General features: G+C 34.9%; 2 protein-coding genes across 4 annotated transcripts in view; both read right to left on the bottom strand.

Annotated features, from left to right (window-relative positions):
* Positions 1-12,831, bottom strand: part of Tak1 (TGF-beta activated kinase 1) — a 76,892-nt gene extending 64,061 nt beyond the window's left edge. Inside the window, exons 1-7 of one of the 2 annotated variants that reach the window (XM_089631083.1) lie at positions 12,596-12,831; positions 12,118-12,414; positions 9,724-9,903; positions 8,671-8,809; positions 2,844-2,944; positions 1,006-1,242; positions 184-378 (exon numbers count right to left, since the gene is read on the bottom strand). In XM_089631083.1, the coding sequence (XP_089487209.1) occupies positions 184-378; positions 1,006-1,242; positions 2,844-2,944; positions 8,671-8,809; positions 9,724-9,903; positions 12,118-12,414; positions 12,596-12,676 (1,230 nt within the window). In that variant the 5' untranslated portion in view covers positions 12,677-12,831. Of the gene's footprint in view, positions 1-183; positions 1,243-2,843; positions 2,945-8,670; positions 8,810-9,723; positions 9,904-12,117; positions 12,415-12,595 lie in introns of both variants that reach the window. The other variant, XM_089631077.1, reaches the window with a different exon arrangement.
* A 2,049-nt stretch (positions 12,832-14,880) lies between these two features.
* LOC149426464 (putative neuropeptide precursor protein) lies at positions 14,881-22,743 on the bottom strand. Of its 2 annotated transcripts, XM_089637050.1 has the most exons (3): positions 22,535-22,743; positions 16,672-16,872; positions 14,881-16,463 (listed from the first exon to the last, which is right to left on the bottom strand). In XM_089637050.1, exons 1-3 carry the CDS (start codon positions 22,632-22,634, stop codon positions 15,697-15,699), a joined length of 1,068 nt encoding a protein of 355 aa, XP_089493176.1. In that variant the 5' UTR covers positions 22,635-22,743; the 3' UTR covers positions 14,881-15,696. The 2 variants fall into 2 exon arrangements, with proteins under 2 accessions (XP_089493176.1, XP_089493183.1); XM_089637057.1 differs by lacking the exon at positions 16,672-16,872.
* Positions 22,744-26,331: the final 3,588 nt, after the last annotated feature.

The raw sequence follows: 26,331 nt of genomic DNA, 5'->3' as shown, positions 1-26,331 counted from the left end.
AAAATTCAATTAGTTTATATTTAAATATTTGTTATAAAAAGAAAACACGGAAAATGAAAAGAAATAAAGAATGCTAGTTGAAATGTGTGAGTGTAATATGCGTGTAATAGTGTGTAGAAACATAAAATGAAAATCAGCTGTAAAGCCACCATGAAGCAAGTATGAAGAATACTGAATACTAACGGGGTTGACATTAATCTGTAAAGGTGCTTGTAATCTAGGATCCGGAACGGCTAAGAGTCCGCCGGGGAACACGTCACGAACGTTGCCGTTCAACAGCGGCTGATTGTAAACGCCACCTTCGTTAGATGAAGCTACATGACTCCAATATCCCTCGTTACTCCGCTCTCCGGGGCTACTATTCCAGTTGTCTTGACTCTGAGGATAGAAGTAAGTGTTTGGATTAGGCGACAAGGTATTTCTCATGGGCGATCTACTGCTGTTCTCGTGCTCCTGGTTCCAGTAGGCTTCGATGTCAGTGTGGCGCGGGTTCATGTTGCCCACGTTGTAGTTCAGCATGGGCGACCTCCTAGGCGAACTGCTCTCGCTGAAGTAAACGGGGCTTTTATTCATGAATCTAGTCTCGTGCTGCGTGGCATTCTGAGGGGTGCTGCCACCGGATGGGTGTTGATTTAACTGCAATCTGTTTGTGGGCGTAGAGCAGGGAACAACTTGGGCTGGGTGTTGGCTCGAGCCTTGAGTCGTATCAGATTCAGCTTTATGGGGGCTATTCAATGATCTATTGGGGCTTTTAGTTGAAACTTTTCGATGGCTAGTGGGAGTATTTTCAGTGGGACTTGATTTTTGCTGAGAGGGGTTCTTCTTGAAATGTTCTGGGATCTGAACTTGTCCGATTCGGTTGGTTCCAAAGGACGCCACAGGAGTTTTAGTGTGTGGCATGATAGCTATACTTAGGGGTCTTGGTGGGGTGGAGGAAGCCATACCACTTTGTAGTCTACTTATTTGAGATTCCACAAAACTATGAGGTCTGATTTGCGGACATACGTTAGTTCTCCTCATTACTGCTGGATTGGATAGTGCTAGGGATTCATTTGACTGTTCCGTGGAAGTGGTGTCTGCAGGGAGCCTGGTGCTGGTGGGGAAACTGTCCTGATAGTCTAATGTGTCATCTTCCTGATCGCTTTCCTCACTCATCACTTCCTCAGAGTAGCTTGTATCGTACTCTATAGGCGTGTCGGCACCAGGGAAGTATGTACATAACATGTTCATACTTTCCACCACCTGAAATTAAATACTCAACTTTAATAAAACGGGTGGGATAACTTGATGAAATACACGGAACAATTTTTAACAGGTCACAATGTTTCAAGTGTTGAATTACATTTGGAAACAAACTTGAGAACCTAAGTGACGTATTCTTCAAAATAAATATTAAAAACCAAGAGATACAGTTTGTAATAGTTAATTAGTTAACAAACAAAATAGTATGATCTATGGCAGATGGCCAAAATGATATTTTTGAAGTGTAGAAAGAATGCTTAAGCTTTTTATTTATTTAATTCAATTTGTACAACTTTTTTATAACATCACAGGGTGTTGTAGGTCATTATAACTGTACTGTTTATACTAACGTATGTGCAGTGCCAAAAACCTAGTAAGTGCATTGTAGGACATGAAAAACATATTGATCTTTTTATCAACTACATTAAGGAAGTATGTGGCTCTCCCTACAGGTGAGTTCATGAACAAATTGGTGCGACTCGCTCTACAGCAAAGGAGGTTATGGCGACGTCCTCGAGAGTGAGACTCAGGTACAAAGAATTTGTTTAAGCCAGAATCTCATTTTTAGATATGTAACCGTCTAGTAAAATATAAAAATATTTAATCAGAGTAATACCTCTATGTATATCTAAGAAGTGGTAATTGGTCATGGCCAGGATAAAAATAGATGGGTATAGCCAGTGGTAATATCCGTAGAGACGCAAAAATAAAGATCTTATAATATAAATTTCTTGTGAACTCTTTCAACGCACAAAATGTATGTTAGTTCGTGTGGGGCCCAAATGATTGAATTTTACTCCAATACACTTAAGACTAGTGTGTTATATAATAGCCTCAGCATTTGTGCATTTTGAAACGAATACAAATTTCTAATTACGAAGCCAAGAAGCTTGAACGCTCTGCTTACTAAATAGTTTTTTTTTTTCGTGAAAAGTTAGTTTATAAATAATATTGTTAGTTTATTAATAACCCCTCTTTGATTTGGTTTAACGTCGGAAAACAATTTCATAATCAAAAACAGGATTCTTCGATATTGTACGCGAGACGATACTGCACTTAGGTGTACTGAAGCTTAGACAGTCAATATCGTGTTGAAAAAGAACGCAAGAAGGTTTTTAATTGAACGATATAGTTTCAAGAAGGTTTTTAATTGAAACAATATAGTTTCTAGAAGGTTTTTAATTGAACGATATAGTTTAAAGTCATCTGCAAAAAGTAAATACTGCAAATGAATGATGACAGAACCAATATCGTTAATGAATAGCAGAAACAAAACCGGTCCAAGGATAGACCCCTGAGGAAATCCATGTCGATGGATTTGTTACTTTTTCAGGGCCAAAATAAGAAACATCAACCTGGTCACCCTTATCAAGCGTTCTTGATATTACTTTGTATCTTACTATTGGCAGCACGGGCAGTAATTAGTCTTAGTTGTCAGTCACTAGTGATAAATCTTAACTGTAAGAAGTTAAATTCATAGGGTATAGGTTATATATAGATAAATTACATTGTAAAGCGCCCTTAAGTTGATTTTTTATGAAAAGGGCACTATATAAATGATCCAAATATTATAATTAAATAAGGAAAATGAAGATCATCACCTCATGCATGCTGGGCCTCTCTGCAGGGACTTTGTGCCAGCACTGCGTCATAAGGTTCTCTATAGGCGGCGGGCAGTTCTCTATTAGAGGTGGTCGCTGTCCTGAAAACAAAATAATAATAAAGTTAATTAATCACAAATTCAATTGTTAACAGACTGATTGCTATCTCTAATGCACAGAATGAAGGTAGGCAAGTTGAGTGTGTTTTACAGGTATTTCAATGGAGCCTGCTCAAAGGAGTTAGCAGCATTGATCCCCTCTGCACCGGTGCATGTGCGCTAAACTCGACGGACATGAGCGGAACAACATTTCACAGTTGATGTTGGGTACATGAGAGAGGGTCGTTTCTTGAACAGGTTTTTGTAAACTCGCAACAACAAGCTACTGGCAACCGTTTTTCCTCCTTCTGTTCTTACAGTCCCTATCTTAACCCGCTTCACAAAGCTGCCCAACCATACAATATAGTTCGCCTGTCTTTACACTGTAGTCATGGGGGAGAAATCTAAACTTAAAATGTATGTATTTTATTACATTACAAATTTTGTTTTTCGTTTACGCACAATTCATTACAAAAGAACAAGAGTTTTTTTCAGCTTTATCATAGGAATATTTATATGGGAAAAAAAAGTCATAAGGTCAGTAGGGGCAATTGCGTCATATTTTTTTGATTTTTTTTGACAGTCATCTTTACAGATCACCTGACTGCAACTCATTGGATTTTAATTTGTTTTTTTTGTGAATAACTCATCAACAATAATTTGTTTATCAGAAAATGTTTGCTTTAATTAACAAAATCCTCTTGATTTCGTTAAAATGAAGTGAAAGTAAAAAATGGAAATTATCCGCATTTGCCCCTCTATGAGGTAAATGCGTCAAAGATGTATTTTTCATACCTAAATTTCAAATTCCAATAACAAATATTATTATCTTAATTGTTCATACATTTTTACTTCTGATCAAAATATAACAATATATTTCCAGATAATGACAGCCGAAATATATTGTTTTTAGAAATTTCGGGGCAAATGCGTCAATTTAGTGAATGCCGCATTTACCCCTTCTACTAAACATGCATTGCCAACCTTTAGTTATGTGCCTACATAATTAGATAGATGGAACCCCCCCCCATACACACAAGCCCTGCTTATTTATGGGGGTAAATCAAATATTTAGATATATACATATATCTTATATGATATCAAGAGAATATGTATAGGGAACTTATCTTTTTTAAATATATTGCGACTCACTTTTTTTCTAGTTTGAGTTGTTTCAAACACACGCGGTATATTAAAAACAGCGGTTAAAACCTTTGGTATTTTAAAAAATAAGTAAATAAGGTAAGCAGAAGGCCGTGGGTTCGAGTCCCATTGGCGGCATGTATCTTTTCTCGTGAGATTTTTCAATTTGCATTATTCTTCTCTTACAATAATTATTGTTATAATAATTTAAAAATATATATTATTTTAAGGTAATTTGGCAATTTTTAACCATTACCAGAGATTTTAGCTATGGCTTTATGCAATAGGAAAATAGCTTAAATACTATTTATAGAAGGGCAAGTAGACCACAATTCAAAAAAAATTAATAGCAATCGGATGAAATTTTAATCGCAATCGTATGAAAAGTGTTGGAAATAATTTCATAACGCCAGAGCTCACTATCCTATAACCATCCCGAGTATGCGCACATCATATTTCCAAAGTTTCATCGCAATCGGATGAACGTTATGGCCGCGCATAGGGTACGAACAAACAAACAAACAAACAAACAAACGAATATTAATTTTTATATTACAGATGTATTATACTTTACTTACTTATGTAAGTAAATAAATAAATAATGAAAGAATATGCTTCAATGCACAATTGAAAAAATATACCATTTATGGTTGTCGATATCTGGAAACGGGGTAATTGCGCCTACTAGACGCATTTGCCTCAAAAAAATAGTCGCATTTACCCCGAGTCACTACTAATTAATCGTATTTTTTCAGTTGTCGTATCTCCAAAATACGCAATGGTTTCTTTAAAATAATTATTTTAATTGAAAACCTTATTACTTTTTCTTAACTCACCGTAAATTCAAACTCCACACTCTAGTGATCACAGAGATATTCAAGAATATAAAATGGCGAATTACTTCCAACCTGTCGCCAAAAGCGTTGCCTGCAGACTTCTGAGTTATGGCATAATACACAAGAAAACCGCTAGATGGATATAATTACACTTATTGTAAACATTAAACGAAGCAGGATGGATATACGCAATAGCCCCGTAGACGGATTTACCCCGGCTGACCTTAATTCATTTTTAAGTTGTGTAAGCTTTATCTATTCATATTGGCAAAAGACGAATTGACGACAAATATTGTTCACAAAATCGCACTACAGTAAATTAAAATTTATTACTATAATTTAAAACAACAATATTGTGTAGACTTAAGAATCGATCTTTATTTACCTCATTTAATTTTTATCCTTTGTCAATTAGGAATTTTCATTTTATTTATTACACTTTAATATGAGATGAATAAGAAATTAAATAAAAAATGTATATCGAAAGTGTTTTCTATGGGTCGTATTCGTACGGCAATCTGTTATATTGTGAAATACATATACTTTAAGGCAGTTTTAAGTGTATAGAACGGTACCGGTCGCATTTTTACTTAATGTTTTATCGTACTGAACAATAATCACAATCTGCTGAAATGATCGATATCAAATGAAACGTCAAAACAATATCTACGATGGATGTGACCAGCGCACGTATTCAATGTATGAGGTCTATATAAAATGCGGTCTATGGCAGGACAAGATCTGCCCGGGCCCACTAGTATTTATATAAAATTATCAGACAGCAATGCCTTTTCCGCCATTCAAGTAGGACCGGGGTAAAAGATAGAACTACCCTTCCCGCCAGAAGTGTGTTAAAATAGTTATTCAACGAAGTAGATACTCAGGATCGGCCTGGTTGCTTGAAATGACTTTAGTTGTTAGTGACTAGACCTGCTTAGCCAGGTACTTGTCACCAGTCACACAATATAACCGGGAATGGGGATGTCATAGTCGGCAACCTCTTAAATATAATTAATCTATATGAATAATTTCACACATAATATAATTAAGTGCTTAAGGCGATGCACTACGTCGTGTAATATTTTAAATCGGGCCGCTATCAATAACACCCCTTATGTAGATGGCGATAAGGTTTAAATTCCCGCTTAACACCATCCGCCTGTTTTGATTTATGCAAGAAAAAAACATGGCCAAAAAGTGCCTTTTATTTTATTTTGTGGATGTTCAGGCATAAATATTAAAATTTTTTCAGATCATTTTATAAATAACTTAATTTGCCACATTATACAATAAAATCATAACCGAAAATGGTTTCGTAAGTAGGAGGTTTTGAACTTTAAAGCAGTTTTCATAGGCTTTATACATTATTTTTTCTGGGCTTATAAAAAGACTTATCTAAAAAATACTCCATTATTTCAAAGGCCAAGATGTATTCTACTCGCAGTATTTAATTAAAGCATCTGAAATATTTCTAGGCGACCAAATTTTCAAACCAAAAACACATGATTTTGCATTACTAAGTATGGCATAGCCATTTTCGCTATCGCCATCGCTGCTTTTGAAAAAAGTTAAGGGTTCATTAATTTTACCGTGAATAAATAAATAAACATGGAAATTAAGCGACATAAAATATATATTACCGCAGAGGAATACAAAACATTATGAAAGCAAAAGAAACAATTATCTGTGTATTAATTTTAGTAAAGTGCACCTGGCATATCAATGCATGGCATGATTCTATAGCATTTTATCCAACCCTACTTATAGTATTACAGTGCACAAGGCATATCAATGCATGGCATGATTCTATAGCATTTTATCCAACCCTACTTATAGTATTAAAGTGTACAAGGCATATCAATGCATGGCATGATTCTATAGCATTTTATCCAACCCTACTTATAGTATTAAAGTGCACAAGGCATATCAATGCATGGCATGATTCTATAGCATTTTATCCAACCCTACTTATAGTATTACAGTGCACAAGGCATATCAATGCATGGCATGATTCTATAGCATTTTATCCAACCCTACTTATAGTATTAAAGTGTACAAGGCATATCAATGCATGGCATGATTCTATAGCATTTTATCCAACCCTACTTATAGTATTAAAGTGCACAAGGCATATCAATGCATGGCATGATTCTATAGCATTTTATCCAACCCTACTTATGGTATTAAAGTGCACAAGGCATATCAATGCATGGCATGATTCTATAGCATTTTATCCAACCCTACTTATAGTATTACAGTGCACAAGGCATATCAATGCATGGCATGATTCTATAGCATTTTATCCAACCCTACTTATAGTATTAAAGTGCACAAGGCATATCAATGCATGGCATGATTCTATAGCATTTTATCCAACCCTACTTATAGTATTAAAGTGCACAAGGCATATCAATGCATGGCATGATTCTATAGCATTTTATCCAACCCTACTTATGGTATTAAAGTGCACAAGGCATATCAATGCATGGCATGATTCTATAGCATTTTATCCAACCCTACTTATAGTATTACAGTGCACAAGGCATATCAATGCATGGCATGATTCTATAGCATTTTATCCAACCCTACTTATAGTATTAAAGTGCACAAGGCATATCAATGCATGGCATGATTCTATAGCATTTTATCCAACCCTACTTATAGTATTAAAGTGCACAAGGCATATCAATGCATGGCATGATTCTATAGCATTTTATCCAACCCTACTTATGGTATTAAAGTGCACAAGGCATATCAATGCATGGCATGATTCTATAGCATTTTATCCAACCCTACTTATAGTATTAAAGTGCACAAGGCATATCAATGCATGGCATGATTCTATAGCATTTTATCCAACCCTACTTATGGTATTAAAGTGCACAAGGCATATCAATGCATGGCATGATTCTATAGCATTTTATCCAACCCTACTTATAGTATTACAGTGCACAAGGCATATCAATGCATGGCATGATTCTATAGCATTTTATCCAACCCTACTTATAGTATTAAAGTGCACAAGGCATATCAATGCATGGCATGATTCTATAGCATTTTATCCAACCCTACTTATGGTATTAAAGTGCACAAGGCATATCAATGCATGGCATGATTCTATAGCATTTTATCCAACCCTACTTATAGTATTAAAGTGCACAAGGCATATCAATGCATGGCATGATTCTATAGCATTTTATCCAACCCTACTTATGGTATTAAAGTGCACAAGGCATATCAATGCATGGCATGATTCTATAGCATTTTATCCAACCCTACTTATAGTATTACAGTGCACAAGGCATATCAATGCATGGCATGATTCTATAGCATTTTATCCAACCCTACTTATAGTATTAAAGTGCACAAGGCATATCAATGCATGGCATGATTCTATAGCAATAGATTATTTTGTATCACTATGCAACCCCATGTGATAGTATTAGTTAGTTAGGTTGGAAAACATACATTCAGACCCTGCGCAGAAAAGTCCCACAATAGATTACATTGCAAACCGTTAACTTATTTTAGCAAACTTTACTTTTCTGTGCAAGGTCTGGTTATTTCATTGTTTGCTAGCTGACGGTCAATGTACAAATAATGTCATAATTTATTCAAGACATCAAATCTTAGTGCCAAAATTATTGCAATGTGGTTTGCCTCCAGCTCGTCGAAATGATACTCAGAAGTTGTGTTATGACATGTCTACTGTTTCTTATGTCTATGGTAGCGTATAAATAATATAGAAACCTGTGTGAACTGCCCACATAATTCTAAAAGCCGAGCCTCCAACTTCATCAAAAGGTTTCCGCCTCGACAAAACCTCCCACAGTATAATTCCCCACGAGAAAACATCACACTTCTCCGTATATGATGATCCTTCAAACACCTGAAATGAGAAACATCAGAATATAATACCAAAGGATGAAATAACACAGTACCACTTATTTATACAGGAAACTAATAGTAATTTCTTAACTAAAGTTTTATTTAGGTAGGGTTATCAAACTCTCGTCACATTTTATATCGATTGTCTATGATTGTCAGTGTCATTTTGAATTGTTACAATTGAATCGAGGGCTACAATGTTATCTACCAAAAACATGGAAGCAATTTTAGGGCTTAAAGTCAAAAAACATTTTTGACAAAAAAAATACCGACGAGGGCTTAAAGTCAAACAATGTTATCTACAAAAAAACATACTGCAAAATTATTATTACATATTGGTATGGTTTTTTGTGGATAACGTTGCTTGACTTTAAGCCCCAGAATTATTAGTAGATAACTCGGAAACCCTTTACATCGATTCTCACTCAATCAGCAATCATAAATTGTGGTCATATGCCAAGCATAACAGTGATGTTGTTATGCTTGTCAGCTAAACACAATTTGTTCAAAAGTTAAAACACGACGACAATCTGAGTTCAGTAGCAACGTTCAAAGAAGTAAAAGCGGTGATAAGATGTTTTAAAGGTCATATGTAAAATAAAGGACAAATTAGTAATAACCTCTATGCTACAAATAACTGACGTGCAGTGTTTATATATTCTGTAATGATTTCAATTTAATTACAGAAAATATAAACACTGCATGTCTGTTATTTGTAGTATGGAGTTTATTAATGTTGGGGTATTACTAATTCGTCACCTATAAAACTTTTGATCACCGCTTTTCGATTGTTTGGGTTATGTGTTTGTTATGGGTTGATCTTTTTTCTTATCGTGTAATAGGAGTTTTTCAAATATTGTCAGTTTATTTGTAACCCTGGAATGTTTGTCAATCTTTAAACATGTAAAACAATACCTCGGGAGCCATCCAAGCTGCACTCCCTTTATTATTGGTCATGTAGGTTGCCTTATCGGCCGCTGTTCCAAAATCACAGATCTTTAACCTCAACCCGCCCATCACCAGCAGCAGGTTCGGAGGCTTCAGGTCCCGGTGGATAAGCGGTTTTGGGCGCATTGAATGTAAATATGCAACCCCCTGAAAAATGAAAAGATTAAGTACAGTGAATTGATAAATAAATAAAATCATTTAGAAAATAACAAGTCCCCTACATACCTACATATTAAAATGTTTTAATTTCCAAACATTCAGCCTACTCTTTTTTTTTTTACTGGCAATTACATCACATGATTTTATTACATAAGCTCCACATAGGAGGCCCTGATTTCCCTGAATTACTTCAGGTCCTATGTCATCTTTGGGGATGCTGTGTGGAGTCTTTTTAGGGAAAGATAGGAGAGAAAAAAAGGGTTGCTTTGGAATCTCGGGGTCAATGTGTCCAGGAGTGACTAACGTATGAATCCATCCCTCCCACTGCGGTTCAATGCGATGGGTCGAGAGTCCAGATGGAGAGGTCTAAAGGTCTCCCTCAACAAGTCTCTCCCTATTTGGCCAGCCACGCAGTAGGTGGGCAAAGACCTAAACAAACCTCACCCCATGAACCCGGGCACCCCTGCTAAGTCACCAAACGAAGCGAACCACTTGGGGTGACCTATGGCAGGGGTGTTGGTTATCCAATAAATGGTTCCTGGGGCGGCGGTACCCATACCCAACTACCAAATTAAATTAAATATTATAAACATAATGACTGACATTACTCTTACAAATCACAATTTCGATTTTGGAATGCATCGTAAAATAACAAAAATAATATATTATTTGCTGAACAAACAGGAAAACTGACGATATATTATCAAATAGTAAATGGTCAGTTGGAGATAAACTACAATTTTTTTTTAAACAATATCAACCAATGACGTTACAATATATCTAGACTTGTTATTGTCTCACAAAATTTATATAAAATGTGGTAAATAAGAAACACTCTTATGTTACGTTTCAGTAAATACTTAATTCAAACGTTGCTCATGTATGACAAATATAAACATTAAAGAATATAAGAAGGTCGGAGAATTTTTTTGTATTTCCACTTTGCAATAAAATCCAAATAGTGGACTATTCTATATTTAGCCAAAAACATAAAACTGTTTTTGAAAGGTGATAATAAACGCATGATTTTGATAAATAAAATTTTTTAAGGCAAACTTGAAAAAGTTTTAAAAATGGCTCACTTTACGTTTTTTCATCACAACACTACAAAAATTACTGATAACCAAAAAAAACACATTTTTTTAGACAAACGTATTACATATAAACATCATTGCCACCTCACTTTTGTGTTGCTTCATATAAAAATAATACATAAAAAAATAAAAAAAATTCTATTTTTTTTTTCAAATTATTTTCGGAACCTTAGGCTTCATAGAGGAGTACATTTTAATTATTCTGTGGTTAAACTTCTAGATTTAAATATAAAGCTTGGTATTATCTCTTTCTAACACTGTTTAGTTAAAACACTTTCTCATCACACACACAAGGGCATTTGGCACTTTTCAAAGGCAATTTACTTAGGGTTAGCAGACGACCTTACAAGACGCATGATAGAACTAAGACATCTAAAGTACTGCAATTGACATACTTTTTGCTTACCACATTGAAATTTCTACGGCGCGTCTATTTATATTGTAACGTCATTGATATGATCATTTTTAGGCATACCTACTTGTACATAACACAACTGCTGTCAGTGCTCTGGTTTTTTTTGCATTGGTTGACCATGCAAAATTTAGTTAGACCCTATTTTTTTGTTGCTGAAGGTCTCAGGGTGATGTTTGCACTAACATGCATCTTTACCAAAAAATGGAGCATTAAATTGCGGTAATATTAAATAATATGATAGGTACGTCTTCTGTGAACTTTGCCTGTTGCAATGTTTGAGGTATTCATAAAAAAATATTTCTATTGCAAACTAATATAATATCTTACATGAATAGGTACACTTATAAAAAGCAAATAAGGCACTATATTTGCTCTTCATCGTATTTTTCAGATGTAGCTGTAGGTGGAGAAATTATAAAAAATTTAGAGAATGGGTAGAATTGTTAAAACTTCACAGAAAATTGTCAATATTATAAAGTTGGAAAGGTTTGTTAGCATAAAAAGGTATGATTATTGTGGCTGCCTGCTTACTGATATGGAACTCCGATCAGCTGTTGTGCAACAATTAGTGCATTTTAGCATGTTGTTCAGGCATGGAAGACATTAAACTAATAATTACCACAACGCCTGATAAGTTTAGAGTATAACATTGATAATTACAACAATACAGATTATGAATTCAATGTAAGTTACCTCAGCACATTGTCTAGCCCAACTCATGGCGTGGGCGGCCTTATATCTAGGTTTGGGATTACAGTGCAGAACGTTGTACAGCGAGCCTCCTTCGGCAAATTCCATGACGAGGCAAACATGGCCCTTAGTGCAAGCCCCATACAGCTTGACTATGTTTGGATGAGACACTCTTGACAGCTGCCGGACTTCTACACTAAATGCCTTTCGTTCTGCCTCGGAATTTATATGTTTCACAGCCACATGAGTTCCTCTCCATAGTGCTTTCCATACTACCCCGAAAGCGCCCTTTCCCACCACCTGTGGATGTCAAATAAATATTTATTTACAATGGCTTGACAACCATTTTCCTTAACAATATTATTCGATCAATTAAGCAAGATAGGATAATTTATTCTCCATATAAATCTTTCTGTGGCTAGGAGTAATGTATTAAGCATTCATTTGACAGCTCGTTACTGAAAATAATCTGCAAACTTACTTGTATTTTCTGAATTTCATCATAGTCGATTTCTTCTAACTTTTGTTGCATGATGGGTCCATGTTGTATTTGCGAAGCCATCAGTCATGGGCACCATCACATAAAATTTTATGACTCCATTAAAACCATTTTCTATTTAATTTCTGCAGATATATACAAACTATCAAAATAGTTCACGATATTTCTTGGTTATGTTACTACGAATATTGTTTAGAATGAAGGATGTTATTGAGAGACATCTGTTGACCGACAAGTTTACAATTATCAACTTTGATTTTATAATAACAGATGGCGCTTTGTCGTTTCTATGTTAATACGTAACTGATAATATTAGTAATGTACGCTATTATAACCTTTAACGTCCCGTGTCTGATATGAAAATTGGTTGTAAATCGTAACACAAAAATTTGAACTACGAGGAATCACAACTTGACTCTTTTCACAGGTAGGGTCGGCAGAATCTGACGATAAATAATAATATTCTCGCTATGTATGTAGGTACTAAAATTTGGTGAATAAAAAATAATAATATCGTCCAATTTTCGTCACCGGCCTATTTAAATTAAATAATGAGGTCGTTGTTTTTTTTATTTCGGTCGTAAAAATCTCAATTACTTAGTTTTCTCTTATTGGCACAATTCGTTAGGGGCAAGCTATACGGCATTGCGTTTTTTAAAAAAATTATCGTAATGATATCTATTTTTTTAATGTGGGGAAATGACAAGGGAGACTCGTAATATCATAATCCAATTAAAATAATTTTATAAAAATCGGTTGGATCGTTAGCTCCTCCAATTTCAGTAGGTCACCCCAAGTTGGTTCGCTACGTTTGATGACTTAGCAAGGGTGCCCGGGTTTATGGGGTGAGCTTTGTGCAGGTCATTGTGAACAAAAAATCCAAGGTTCCTCCATTGGTCACCACTAACGTGTCAAACTTTGGGGTCAACTCATTTAACTTTCCAGTCTCAAATTTTGAAAGAATTTCGAAAAAAGTTATTTTTCTTTTTTACTTGTACTATCGGTTCCATGATAACTCCTCAAAATGACAATTCAACACACCTTTAAAAGGTAATGTAAAGTCATTTATATTGATGAAACAAAAATTAGGTTAAATAGTTACCAGAGATGTGCTTTATTTCAAATAAATCCATTTCAAATGGAAATGCAAAATGGGTATTTTCCATTTTGCATTTTAAATGCTTTTCTAAAAACCATTTTGCATTTTGCATTTTAAATGCTTTTCTCAATGAATTTTCCATTTTCAATGCTTTTTTGCAACATTCTTCCTACAAGAATGTTATTTTTAAGCGGTTATAATATTGTAAAAACCTTGAAAATATATTGTTTTAACCGTTGATTTGAGATAATTGGGATTTTTATTTGTTATCATATTTTGCACCAATTGTACCCATATCCACTCAGCGATACCATATGGTGGCACCCATTATTACAGAGAAAAATAAGTTTTAAAAAATAATTGTTAATTTTCACTTGGGTCTAATTACACCAAAAATATTAAAGGAATTCAATAAAAAAATAATCTGTGTATTAATGGGTTAAGTCTACTTTCATCCTTCATCTGACAGTTTCATGCCTCACTGGCCTCACTTCCATCCATCATGTTTTTTTTATATGAATACCGCACAAGAGTCCCTACTGCTCCCAACCGTCTGGAGCCAGTGTGACTACGGTATCCTCAATTGGGGTATGTTTTGAGGCTGAAGGTTGTGTGGAGGGGAAGGAAACGAGGAAGAGGAAGGTGGGGGAGTACCTGGCTACAGATCTGGTCACAAGACAAGGCTAAAGCTATTTCAAACAACATTTCAATTCTGAATAGTGGTCTTACACCAGGGCGGTACTGAGAATATCTTCCACAGTAAATTGTGAAAAAAACACAAATTAAATTTACTTGCGCACGCCGGAATTAGAACCCGCGACATTCGGCTTGCTAGTCCCCACGGAGGCTGTCGAAGGGTTGTTATTAGCACGCCCTAAGAGTATGGATATTATAATTCCGTGAGCACACCGTTTTGGACTGATCTAGTCTTTCAATCTTTATTATAGGTGTATACCTACATATAATAAAGTGTCCCGGTTTGGGTTTGTTTTAAGAAAATTTACAGTTTTATTCCAGGATTAATGAAATTTTGCACACTTGACCTTCAAAACAAAAGAAAGGTCACCCTCTAAACGAGATTAAACCCCACCCTTAAAAGCAGAATAAAGCCCGGAAAACCACGGGAACTTCAGCTAGTTACCAATAAAACTCATGGCTTGATATTCACATTTATTAAGATTTATTGTTGAAGTTCTAGAATCTAGATGATAAGATATGATTTGACAATTTAATTAGCAGATGTGTTAATGTAAATGGGTATCTTCAGTACATATTTTTTTGTAAATGTCGGTGAAATGGATAATAATAATTATTGATTATTTGAAAGGTGTGCGAATTGTTTTAATATCAGAGAATGCCTATAGGGACTTCTATGATTTAATATAATATATGACTATATAATATATATTATTTTGAAAACAATGATTACATTTTAAACATGGAGATGTTTAAATAACATGAAAGTTATGATAAAATAATAAAAACAAAATTTTCCATCATTGTGCCCATCCAGTCATTTATCAAATTACATCGTTTTTATATAAATCTTATATAAAGGGTCTCTCCCGATTTCGTTACAGAAATATATAAATGAAATTTGTGAAATATGTTATGCGTAGTAGCATATTTTAATTATAGACAAAAATATCTTTTTTTATAATTTATACCTAATTCCTTTCAATCTTATTTATTAATATCATTATTTTAACTAAGAAAAGAGATACATTAGTTGCCATCGATCGATATGCCTAGAAAAAAATGTAAAATTATATTGGCATTTGAGAGAACATTATTCTGTTCCGAGTGATTTTATTGGTGCAGAATTCAATTTTATTGAACATATTATGAAGTTATGACAAGCGTTTAATTACATTATTTTTATATATACATCGGGATGAATGTTTAAATATAATCTTCTTACTTCTACCACATAGATTTGAATAAAGATGCGTGAAGACTTCGCCTTATACACTGCAATTAGAATTTACAGTACCATGCGGCGGGACACGGGGAATCCCTGGTCCCTGTTGGGCGTGGTGCGCAGTAACTCGTTGAGGGTAAAGAGATCCTCGTGAGGCCGGTAGTTGAAAGGTGAGCGCTTCTTGGCGACCATGAACCTCTTGGAGAGATGGTTCCTGTTTCCGAATCCAGCCCATTGCCTCTTCCTGCGCAGGTTCTGGAGGTTCTGGAGATTCTGGAGGTACGCAGGTTCCGCGGGGATGATCTCTGGAAAGTCGTGGGTGTATTGGTAGTGACCCTTGGGTTGCATAGCGGAGGGCCGCGCGGCGTAGTAGGGCCGGGTGAAGTGCGAGGGTAGAGCCGGCTCCTCCATCCATCTCTCGTCACTTTCTTCTCTGTCTTCTCCAGTGTTGTCCTCGAAGGGGTCAGCCAGGTTGTAGTTGTTGTAATAGTTGTCTGAAGGATAGTTGGGAGATTGCTCGTTGTTGCGTCGCTGTTGTGCCTCCCACAGGGACAGGAGCGCTAGTATGTCTTCAGACCGCATGTTGGATTCCCTCTTGAATCTATTGATGGTGGAGTATCTCGGAGACATCTTGCTGACCCGGCTGAGCGTGGCACCCAGGTCCGCCCTGAGGGGGTGGGAATTGGCCCTCTTCCTGCGAAGGGCAAGACGAGAAGGGTCCGCCGAAGGGGGTTCTCCGTACAGCTCGGCGCGCATTATCACGTGCTCTAGAGCTCCCGTGTTCACCCTGGGGGGCTCCGCGTCGGCTCGGATTGGCTGGCCATCGTAAGCTGAAAGAAAAACGTTATCTCTTATTAAAGTTTTGAAAAATCCAAAAATAAGATATCTAAAAGCTAGATGTTGCTGTATTTAGTTAATACAACAAGTCCCTAGAAGAGAAGTCGATACAGAGATATCTTCAAGTTTCTAAAAAGTATTAGGAGATACATATACATAACAATTTATTGCTCAGTCAATCCACCTAAAAATCCTTATTACCATCATCAGTCAGCGCCATCGGATACGGTTCTAGGTCATTCTTGTCGCTTTTGTTGAGGAACAGTGACTGGGCGTCGTCCTTGGGTTGGTCCCAGCTGTCGGGAAGGTCCACAGAGTCTCCAGATGCAGAGAGGCCGGGGGGCCTCTCCGGCTGTTGAGTGGTCAGCCGCTCTCGGCGGCCTTCCTCGATGTCTCCGATATCTATAATACAAATGCAGAGATGTGCAAAATGGGTACCCAAAACCATTTGAAATGCAAAATGGAAATGGGTCAAAACTTTTCCATTTGAAAATGCAAAATGCAAAATGGTTTTTAGAAAAGCATTTGAAATGCAAAATGCAAAATACCTATTTTCAAAATGCATTGAAAATGCAAAATGGTTTTTAGAAAAGCATTTGAAATGCAAAATGCAAAATACCTATTTTCAAAATGCATTGAAAATGCAAAATGGTTTCTCAGGTCAAACAATTAGAATAATTATAGAATTTTTAAACAATTTTGTCATTTAATAATGGACATCAATGTAGAACAAACATATTATATGATGGTAAATCCAATAACACCACGACTACAGATTATGAAACCATAAAAAATTTGCGCGGGATTAATGTTGCCAACGTAAAAACATAGAAACTGCTATCTAACATTTAATATTACATCGTCATGGCCCCATGTTCAGTATTTGAATCAGTATTTTTTGTAATGGTATCACTCAATTGTCAGGGCTCCTACCAGGGAGCAACTTGACAAATGTAAATTATCTCTCATAGCGAGGTTGAGGACCGACTGATATTTGGGGCTTATGAAAAACAGATGAGTGGAGATAGTAGGAAGAATGTTGCAAAAAAGCATTTAAAATGGAAATGCATTGAGAAAAGCATTTAAAATGCAAAATGCATAATGGTTTTTAGAAAAGCATTTAAAATGCAAAATGGGAAATACCCATTTTGCATTTTGCAATTCCATTTGAAATGGATTTATTTGAAATAAAGCACATCTCTGTACAAATGCATTATATCCCTTACACAAGATGTACTCCAAATTTCACATACAAAAACGTTAAATGTCCCGCAACATCACAAAATATATTTACTCAACTTTTTTTTCTTTGTAGTACCTACTACAAATGTTTCGAGGAGACGAGGTGTTTGTTTATTGACACTACATTACTGCATTTAATGTGAGCATTAGAGCATTACAGCATTGGCATTATAATATATGGGACATTTGTAGTGCATCTTGAATGAGGAACTCAACACTGCCACAAACATAGAAACAAAAAATTATTACTGTGTAGTAATACCTATCGTAGTAGTACCTATCTACTGGAGTCATTGGTAACCGAATAACTCAGGACAAATCAACACACTTTTGAAAAGTGATAAAAAATATTTAAAATAGGTTACGCTAGGTTTGTAGACTAGTTTTTTCATAATTTTTCAAACGTGTGTTGATTTGTCACTGTCCTGAGTTGTCACGGAACCCCTCATTTGAGTTGGGACACCTTAACACCTCATTTCAGTATCTAAGTACCTAACCAATACAAAATCCTTCCAGATTAGATAGATCGACGAAGTTAAATGTATCGCCATAATGACTATGCGTAGCAAAGTCCTATTTCAATTTGATTGTTTTGCAAATCATTTGCCTGTAAATTTGTTCGTACGCTCCGTTTCAAGATGGTGGCCGTCGCGTCGTGGCCGTTGTGATTCAGTAAAGATTATTTTTTTAAGTGTTAAAATGTTCGGTTTATTTGGCCTTTCTTATTTGCATTTTTTCAATAATAAGGTTCCTAACCACCTGCCGGACGAAAGTTTGAAAAAAGAATTTTCATTCAGATAGTGACGTTTCTTTGGGCAAATTTTATAACTCCTTATTTGAAATTTAAAAAAATGTTATATGAAATATATTATGGTTGATAATTAAGTAGGTAGGAAGTTAATCAACTCACAAATCTTATGATTTCAGAGGAAATTTTGGTTTTAATTTATTAAATAAGAGAATATTTGAAAGTACTATTTGGACGCGAAGTCTACAGTTCACAGAACTACTAGTCATAAAAGGATAGTATTTATCAAATTGAAATAATATAATTTGTCAATGTTAGAACGAACATACTCACAATTTTAATGAAAAAATACACTTTGACGCATTATGATCAATTTTATTTTCGTGGTTTGTTTTTCTTAGGGTGGTTTATGTAGGAACTGAATGCCACTGCTACGATAAAATAAATACAATAATAAATAAACACACTCCATACAATGGAATCATAAATAAATAGTTACATTCAGTGCCCGGTTGTGGTTGACAGTGGATTTTATTTTTAATTCGTTCGAAGCAAAATCATGTTTTAAATTTACAAACCAATCATACAAAAAACGGAAAACGAGGACAACTTACAGAGATTCAATTTATAATTATTACCCAGGACAGGTTGTTTCACAGAAAATTTTCAAAGTTAATATTTATATTTACTCTCATTTACTGTATTTAATTTCATAGTTCTGTTTAAAAAAAACGCTACTAATTTTAGAAAAATCTTTGGTTAAATAACGAAAAACGCCCACTTATATTGTACATAGGTTACTATTTTTATAATTTTGTAATAACCTACTGTTACCCGTTCTGTACCGTTTATGTGTGTTATGTTATGTTTATGATATGTTTTGTTTATGTTTATGTTTATGTTTATGTTATGTTATGTTATGTTATGTTATGTTATGTTATGTTATGTTATGTTATGTTATGTTGTGTTGTGTTGTGTTGTGTTGTGTTGTGTTGTGTTGTGTTGTGTTGTGTTGTGTTGTGTTGTGTTGTGTTGTGTTGTGTTGTGTTGTGTTGTGTTGTGTTGTGTTGTGTTGTGTTGTGTTGTGTTGTGTTGTGTTGTGTTGTGTTGTGTTGTGTTGTGTTGTGTTGTGTTGTGTTGTGTTGTGTTGTGTTGTGTTGTGTTGTGTTGTGTTGTGTTGTGTTGTGTTGTGTTGTGTTGTGTTGTGTTGTGTTGTGTTGTGTTGTGTTGTGTTGTGTTGTGTTGTGTTATGTTATGTACCGTGAAAAACAGCGACCCATAATGAAGTAATAACAGAACATGAGTAGAATTTTCACAGAACTTCAACTTTGAAATTTGAGGAATTGTCTAAATTCTGTGAAAGTTTTGTTAGATCACAGTTTCACTATACCTTTGGAAGATGGAACAGCTGTTGACCGTAAAAATAAATATAGATACAAATTTCAAAAAGCGTATTTGGTTTTGAAAATAATAATATATGTTTTATAAATCATTACAAGATTCGACATCGTATTTAACAATTTTTGCAATAAAATGCAATCATAGGTGTTATTAAAGTAATTGCACCTATACATCTCAATATAAGTATTTTAAGGATGGTTTGTTTTACAGAATTCGAACAATTCATCACATTTAAAAGTTATAATTCAAGTTCTGTAAAAATTTATTAATGTACTGTTATTATTTCATCATGGACCTGTTGTTTCGCAGTAGGTACTTGGATACCAACAAAACTTAAAAATAACTTTCACAGAATATGAACATTAACTTTGAAATTTGATGAATTGTTCAAATTCTGTTTGACAACCCGTCCTAAATAATATGTATTTTTAAAATGTATTATATCAATGTAGTTCATATTAGTCGATGTTAGCAGTAACTAAGTTCGATGTAGTTCATATTAGTCGACGTTACCAGTAACTAAGTTCGATGTAGTTCATATTAGTCGATGTTAGCAGTAACTAAGTTCGATGTAGTTCATATTAGTCGATGTTAGCAGTAACTAAGTTCGATGTAGTTCATATTAGTCGACGTTACCAGTAACTAAGTTCGCTTTAAAGCACTTTTGCTGACTCTGGGACAAAAATAAATGGCGCCAGCTGTTGGGCGGAAGGTAAGCTAAAGCCTTCCGCAAATATTTACACAGTTAGGTTATAGTGTCAGCAAGTAGATAAATAACTACCTACCCTCCATCTCCATCTATTGAAGTACATAGGGTATGTAGTTGTGGGTTGTTTGTTATTGGTATTCCCACTCACCCAAAAGGTGCCATTTTCCGGCTTGGGAAACAGGGTTTTCTAATAAGAGGTGTTATTTTGAATAGCCCGCTATTTCGGTAGATGTTACTTTTGAAGCTGTCATTTTTTAACATTTGACAAGTAGAAACTACACTATTAATAAAAATGGAACGATGCACGCTTCAACAAAGCATTGAAATTATTAAAATTCACTTGGGTGAATCAAATGCAAATCATCTTGAGTGATGAGGCCCATTTCCACCTCGGTGGCTTCGTCAACAAGCAAAATTGTCGCATCAGGGGCTCGGAAAACCCAAGAGTTATTGTTGAAAAGCCTCTCTATCCTCAACGTGTGACTGTTTGGTGCGGATTATGGCCCGGCGGAGTCATTGGACCTTACTTTTTCGAAAATGAGGCTGGAGCAATAGTTACGGTGAATGGATCGCTATCGAGAGATGATTAATGATTTTTTTATGGCCGGAATTGGATGGTATTGATCTGGACAACGTTTACTTTCAACAAGACGGCGCTACGTGCCACACAAGCAACGAAACCATTGATCTTTTACGATTGAATATCAAAATTACACCTCTTATTGGAAAACCCTATAGTATAAAATAAAGTCGCTATTCGCGTCTGCCTGTTTGTGTGCTTCGTTCTTCTAAACTACGCAACAGATTTTGATAGGGGTTTCACTATCATTTAGAGAATTTCTTCCGAAAGGTTTATGTATATAATACATTCATATTATATTTATAGAAAGTAGAGAAATGTTTGTAAAAATGTTATCCAAGAATTCACAACCTCAAATTTTTACTCCAAATCATTCACAACCCTGAACAACGCCGGGTACACGTCAGCTAGTACTAAAATAAAGTCACTATCCGCGTCTGTCTGTTTGTGGATTTTTATAGGGTTTTCACTATCATTATAGACTTCTGAAAGGTTATATGTAAAATAAGACAAGTATATTATATTTATATAAAGTGAAGAAAAGTCTAGCAACGCCAGGTACAGGGTCAGCTAGTTTTATACTATTTAACGATTTGATTCAAATTACGCGATAAGCACTTTTTACGTGAAGTGGTTTTAATAACCCACAAACAACAAAAACATCATCTTGCATATTTAAAATTCCACTGAAAAGCAAAACTTAAGTTTTCCTGCATGTAATCAATAAAATGAGTTTTTTTTTAAATAGTTTTATCAAAAGCATCACAAATGGTAGAGGATTGCGAGTTGCGCGGCATGTTACCTCGTAAGAAGAAAACGATGTCGGAAAATGGTTTTCTTAGACGTCATAACTTCCTATAATTTTATAATTAGGCTTCACACATTAAAAAGTAAAAATTATACAGTACAAGTTTATTATACATAACTAAAGTGCCCCAGTAACAATCTTTTGAATTTGTTATAAGTGATAAATTAAAGTGTAAACTGACTCGGTATAATTATTTCCCTCCATATGTACTAAAATACAAAATTATCTAATTTTCTGCATTGATCAATACGATGTAATACTATTTTTGATAATTCTCGGACCGGTACCAGCCCACTGTATGATGTGCATAATAAAAAAATGAAGGCTTCATAGTTCATCCCATATTGCGCATTTACGTATTTGAAATCAATTGTATTATTTTTAGTGTGGCGGAACAAGGTAATATACCCAGATATAAGGTATAGTGTGATAACCTCATCTAAAAGCCAATATGTTTTCAATGTGTGATGTCACGATGATAAGTGTAAGTTTTTTTGCAAGCAAAGCAGTACCCAGCCATGACCTTTCGGAAGTAGCGTGTCTGGCGTTATTGCTTCTCAGTGTTAATCAACTTACCTTTGTTCCCATGGTCTTCGATCTCTCCTGGCGGCTTCGGGGCGGCGTGGACTATCAAGACAGCAGAGCAGATCACCCAGATAACGTGGGAGAAGTTCATGATTAGCAGGTAGCAGGTAGTGGGTAGCGGATACGGGACGCAGGTCAGGCGGCAGTCTAGCCGTCCACAGCGTAATGCGAGTCAGCTCCTTGTGTTACAGGTTGCTCATCACCCGGGACCGGTGTTATTATCTAAACAGACGGGCAAGGGGGGTGATTTCCCGCTCAAACATAGCTTCATCCCTCGCACCCCCGCACCAGACGTGGAGCGCGGGACAGGGATGGATGCAAAGGTGGCTGTCGATATTTACTGAACCTGCGCATTGCCGACTACTTCGGTCGGGGGGAGAATCACTCGTGACCGGAAAATATTAAGTAAGTTTTCCAAATACTATGATGATGATACTTCTTCTTCTTCTTGGTGTAATAGAGGAGAATTGGTGGGTGTCGACGTGGGATTCTGATGTTGTTCAGTCAGTCGATGACATCGGAAGCCACTACTTGATTCTGCACAGATGGGCCTCCAGCAGCTGTAGTCCCCGACGTCAGAGTTTTTCCTTCCTTTTGTTTTGAAGGTCAAGTGTGCAAAATTTCATCAATCTCGGAATAAAACTGTAGATTTATATACAATCAAATCTACTCCGTCCAAGTAGAAGATAGCACATAATAATTTATAAAAAGAGGTTTTTAAAAATAAAACAGCTGTTTTATTGTGTTGTCATCGGACAAACCAAGACTCGGCTACAGCAATAGCGACATGTTCATATTTTTCACTTGGTTGCACACCCAAAAGTCGCGAGCCGCCACCGCACGACGGAATTGGCTTAGAAAATACGTAAAGTAGATATTTCAGTAATTAAGTTGCAGGTAGTGTGACTATAACGTATTCTGGAATATAATACTCGTATATATACGCGAAAGGTTGAAAATAGGATAAATGAACGTGGGCGAGTGGGGGATCGAGTTCAGCTGTGGAAAACCCTGCGTGGGAAGAAAGCGAGGAAGAGGAATGACGTCTTTCCTTAGATTATTCGAACAAATGAAACGTATTTTTATTGTAATCTCTGGCTCAAGACGATAGAAAAAGCAATTTACTAATTTTCATGATGGCTGCCAAGTGTCACTTTAGGGAGAGGGTGGGGGGCATGGGGAAACGATTATTGTTATTCAAATGAGTGCAAAAAAAACAAAATTTTCCACAAGATTTGAATAATTAATTTACTGCTTTTATGAGGAGAGGTTCCATCAGAAACAAAACATATTTTAAAGAAATTTGATACATACGTATTTGTAAAAAACATTAACTTTGTGGTTCGTCATTATTTACAATAAACACACAAAAATTTGTTATTGAACATTTTAATTTTATTTTTACTCTATCGGTTTCGGAAGAACCCTTCATTCACCAGGAGAATAATAATGATATGAACTTGTTTTTGTAGAGTGTAAATAAAATGAAAGTTGTCAGTAACAAATTGATGTGTTTTTGAGTATTTCTCAAAAAAAGTGTACATTTTGGAAAAATAAAGTGTGCCTACAAACAGTTCAAAAATTTCACATGTTTTTAATTAATCATACAAAAAAAATATGCACCATTTTGTAGAATAAATATTAGGCTTTAAAATATCGAAAAATAAACATTACAATCGTATCAATTCGCAAACATTTTAATTTTTTTTTAAATATCGATTTTTACCTTCCATACAAAATAAAATTGCCACCCTACCCACTTCATTTGTTTATACTTCATAAAATGCGATAATAACGTTATAATATGTGATTTTTTGTAAGTTTTAGGGTCTTAATTAAATGTAGTTTCTGTAAAAAGGTAATTTTCTATGGGGTTTCATAATAAATTAATAATTTATGCACAAAAAACAAAATGAGACATCACCATTTACTTTTTAGTAACTACTCTTTAGTTACGTTTTATTAGTACTTCCACCGTAATTTTTTAACCCATTTGTAAAATTTAACATGGGCAACACTAGCCTCTTTCTGATTAATTGTTGGTCTGACTTCTCCGCCATAACATTAATTGTTAAAATCAGTAATAACGTGTTTCTTTACAGGGACCACTATTTCGTAACAGGAAATATTTTAGCCTTTTTTCACAAAACGGTAAGTCTTTTTCTACTCATCTTTTTGTAACATGTGCGGTACGAACATTGCTAAGCTTACATATTAACACTTTTAAATTTTATCAAACCATTGACTTTTTATAACATAAATTCTTATTACAATTTCGTAACGTTTGTTATGAATTTCGTAACGTAACGAAAAAGTTCAATGTAAAGCTGAGTGTACACAGTTACAACGTGATTAAGAAAAGTAAGTATATTGTAAGTGTGTCTAGCATTTTTATGAAAGTCTTATGTAAGTTTAGTAATAATGTAATATATTATGCACAATGCACAAATATACATATGTATTTAGATATAATAGGAAAAAAATAAATATTATTATACCATAGAGCAGATCTGTTGATGGCGCTGGAAAGTAGGTAGGTTGTAATACATAGGATGCGCTGGAAATTCCTGATGGTCAATGGCAGAGCAGGTGTCGTCGGACTTGTATGTTTTATCATCGCGATTATATGGCATTATACATAATGACAAGTACTTGAAGATCAAGCTGAGCCGTCCAATACTGGTTTTATTTTAAATAAGCGTGAGGCACTCATACACACTATCCGTTCTACAGGCGCTCTATACAATATTTATAAGTGCCTTAAGTTTTTTATAAAAGCTTATTTAAATATAAATTTATTTTTATTTACTCTGATAAAACCATAACTACAGCATAATTTTTTTTAAGGAATGCCCCCAAAAACCAATGCCAAAAAGCAAAACGCTTACAGAGAAAGACTGAAAAAGGAAAATACAAATAAATATGAGGAAATCCGAATTAAGCATTTAACAAAAGTTATAGAAAATATCAAAAATAAAAAAATAAATTCTTACAGAAGAAGAAAAAGAAGAGCTACGGGCAAAGTGGAGACAAGCCAATGATAAAAGAGCTGAAAGAAAGAAAAAGGCTAATCCTACGACACAAGACAATAATACATTTGAACGTAGAAAAAATAATAAAAAAATCCTAAAGGAAAGACTACAAAAGCTGACTGAAGAAAATACTCGATTAAAAAGTCGAAATAAGAATTTAAGACAGTGCTGTAATCGGATGAAAAGGCAAGTGAATATTCTGAAAATATTATTGCATAAACAAACTAAGACTAATAATGATGCTATTCCCATCGAAACTGGATTATATAATAAATCGGAGATGTTATAATAGGAAATAATAATGCCATAGAAAATAACACTGATACTGAAAATATGTGAAAATATAGTGAAAATGAAGATTCTAACAAAATCAAAGATAAACCATGTGGAGTGACTATCTTAAAAACGAAAAACTGGAAAATATTCATACAAAAAAGAAAGTGGTTTGTAAGGGCCTTATCTCTAAATCTCTATCACTAAATGACTATATTCATGCGCCAAAGCGGAGTGATAAACCAAAGACTGAAAAACTGACCAAATGTGTCTCGGAAAGATTTCAATTATTATAAAGATGAGGAAGAAATTTATAAAACGCTAATGGATAGTGATTCAAACTAAATAATTGTATGTTATTAATTTTTTAATAGTTTAAACAGTGCCTGTTCTTTAATTTCTTAAGATTTGTTGAATATTGTGTTAGGTACTTCAATTTGGGAGCTGATAATTTGATTAAAAAACATTTATTTATACTCCCTT

This window comes from Hesperophylax consimilis, chromosome 1 (assembly GCF_061612785.1).
Source record: "Hesperophylax consimilis isolate HC1 chromosome 1, BYU_Hcon_1.0, whole genome shotgun sequence".
Classification (NCBI taxonomy): Eukaryota; Metazoa; Arthropoda; class Insecta; order Trichoptera; family Limnephilidae; genus Hesperophylax; species Hesperophylax consimilis.
Note: the sequence above shows the minus strand (reverse complement) of the source record. Positions and strands in the feature narration are given on the sequence as shown.

Bases quoted from the DNA above. Each gene is read 5' to 3' on its own strand.
- LOC149426464 (XM_089637050.1), bottom strand. From the start codon at position 22,634: ATGAACTTCTCCCACGTTATCTGGGTGATCTGCTCTGCTGTCTTGATA. The intron at 16,873-22,534 runs GTAAGTTGATTA...TTTGTATTATAG, and splicing joins CGAAGACCATGGGAACAAAG to ATATCGGAGACATCGAGGAA. The intron at 16,464-16,671 runs GTAATAAGGATT...TTTTTCTTTCAG, and splicing joins GATGGCGCTGACTGATGATG to CTTACGATGGCCAGCCAATC.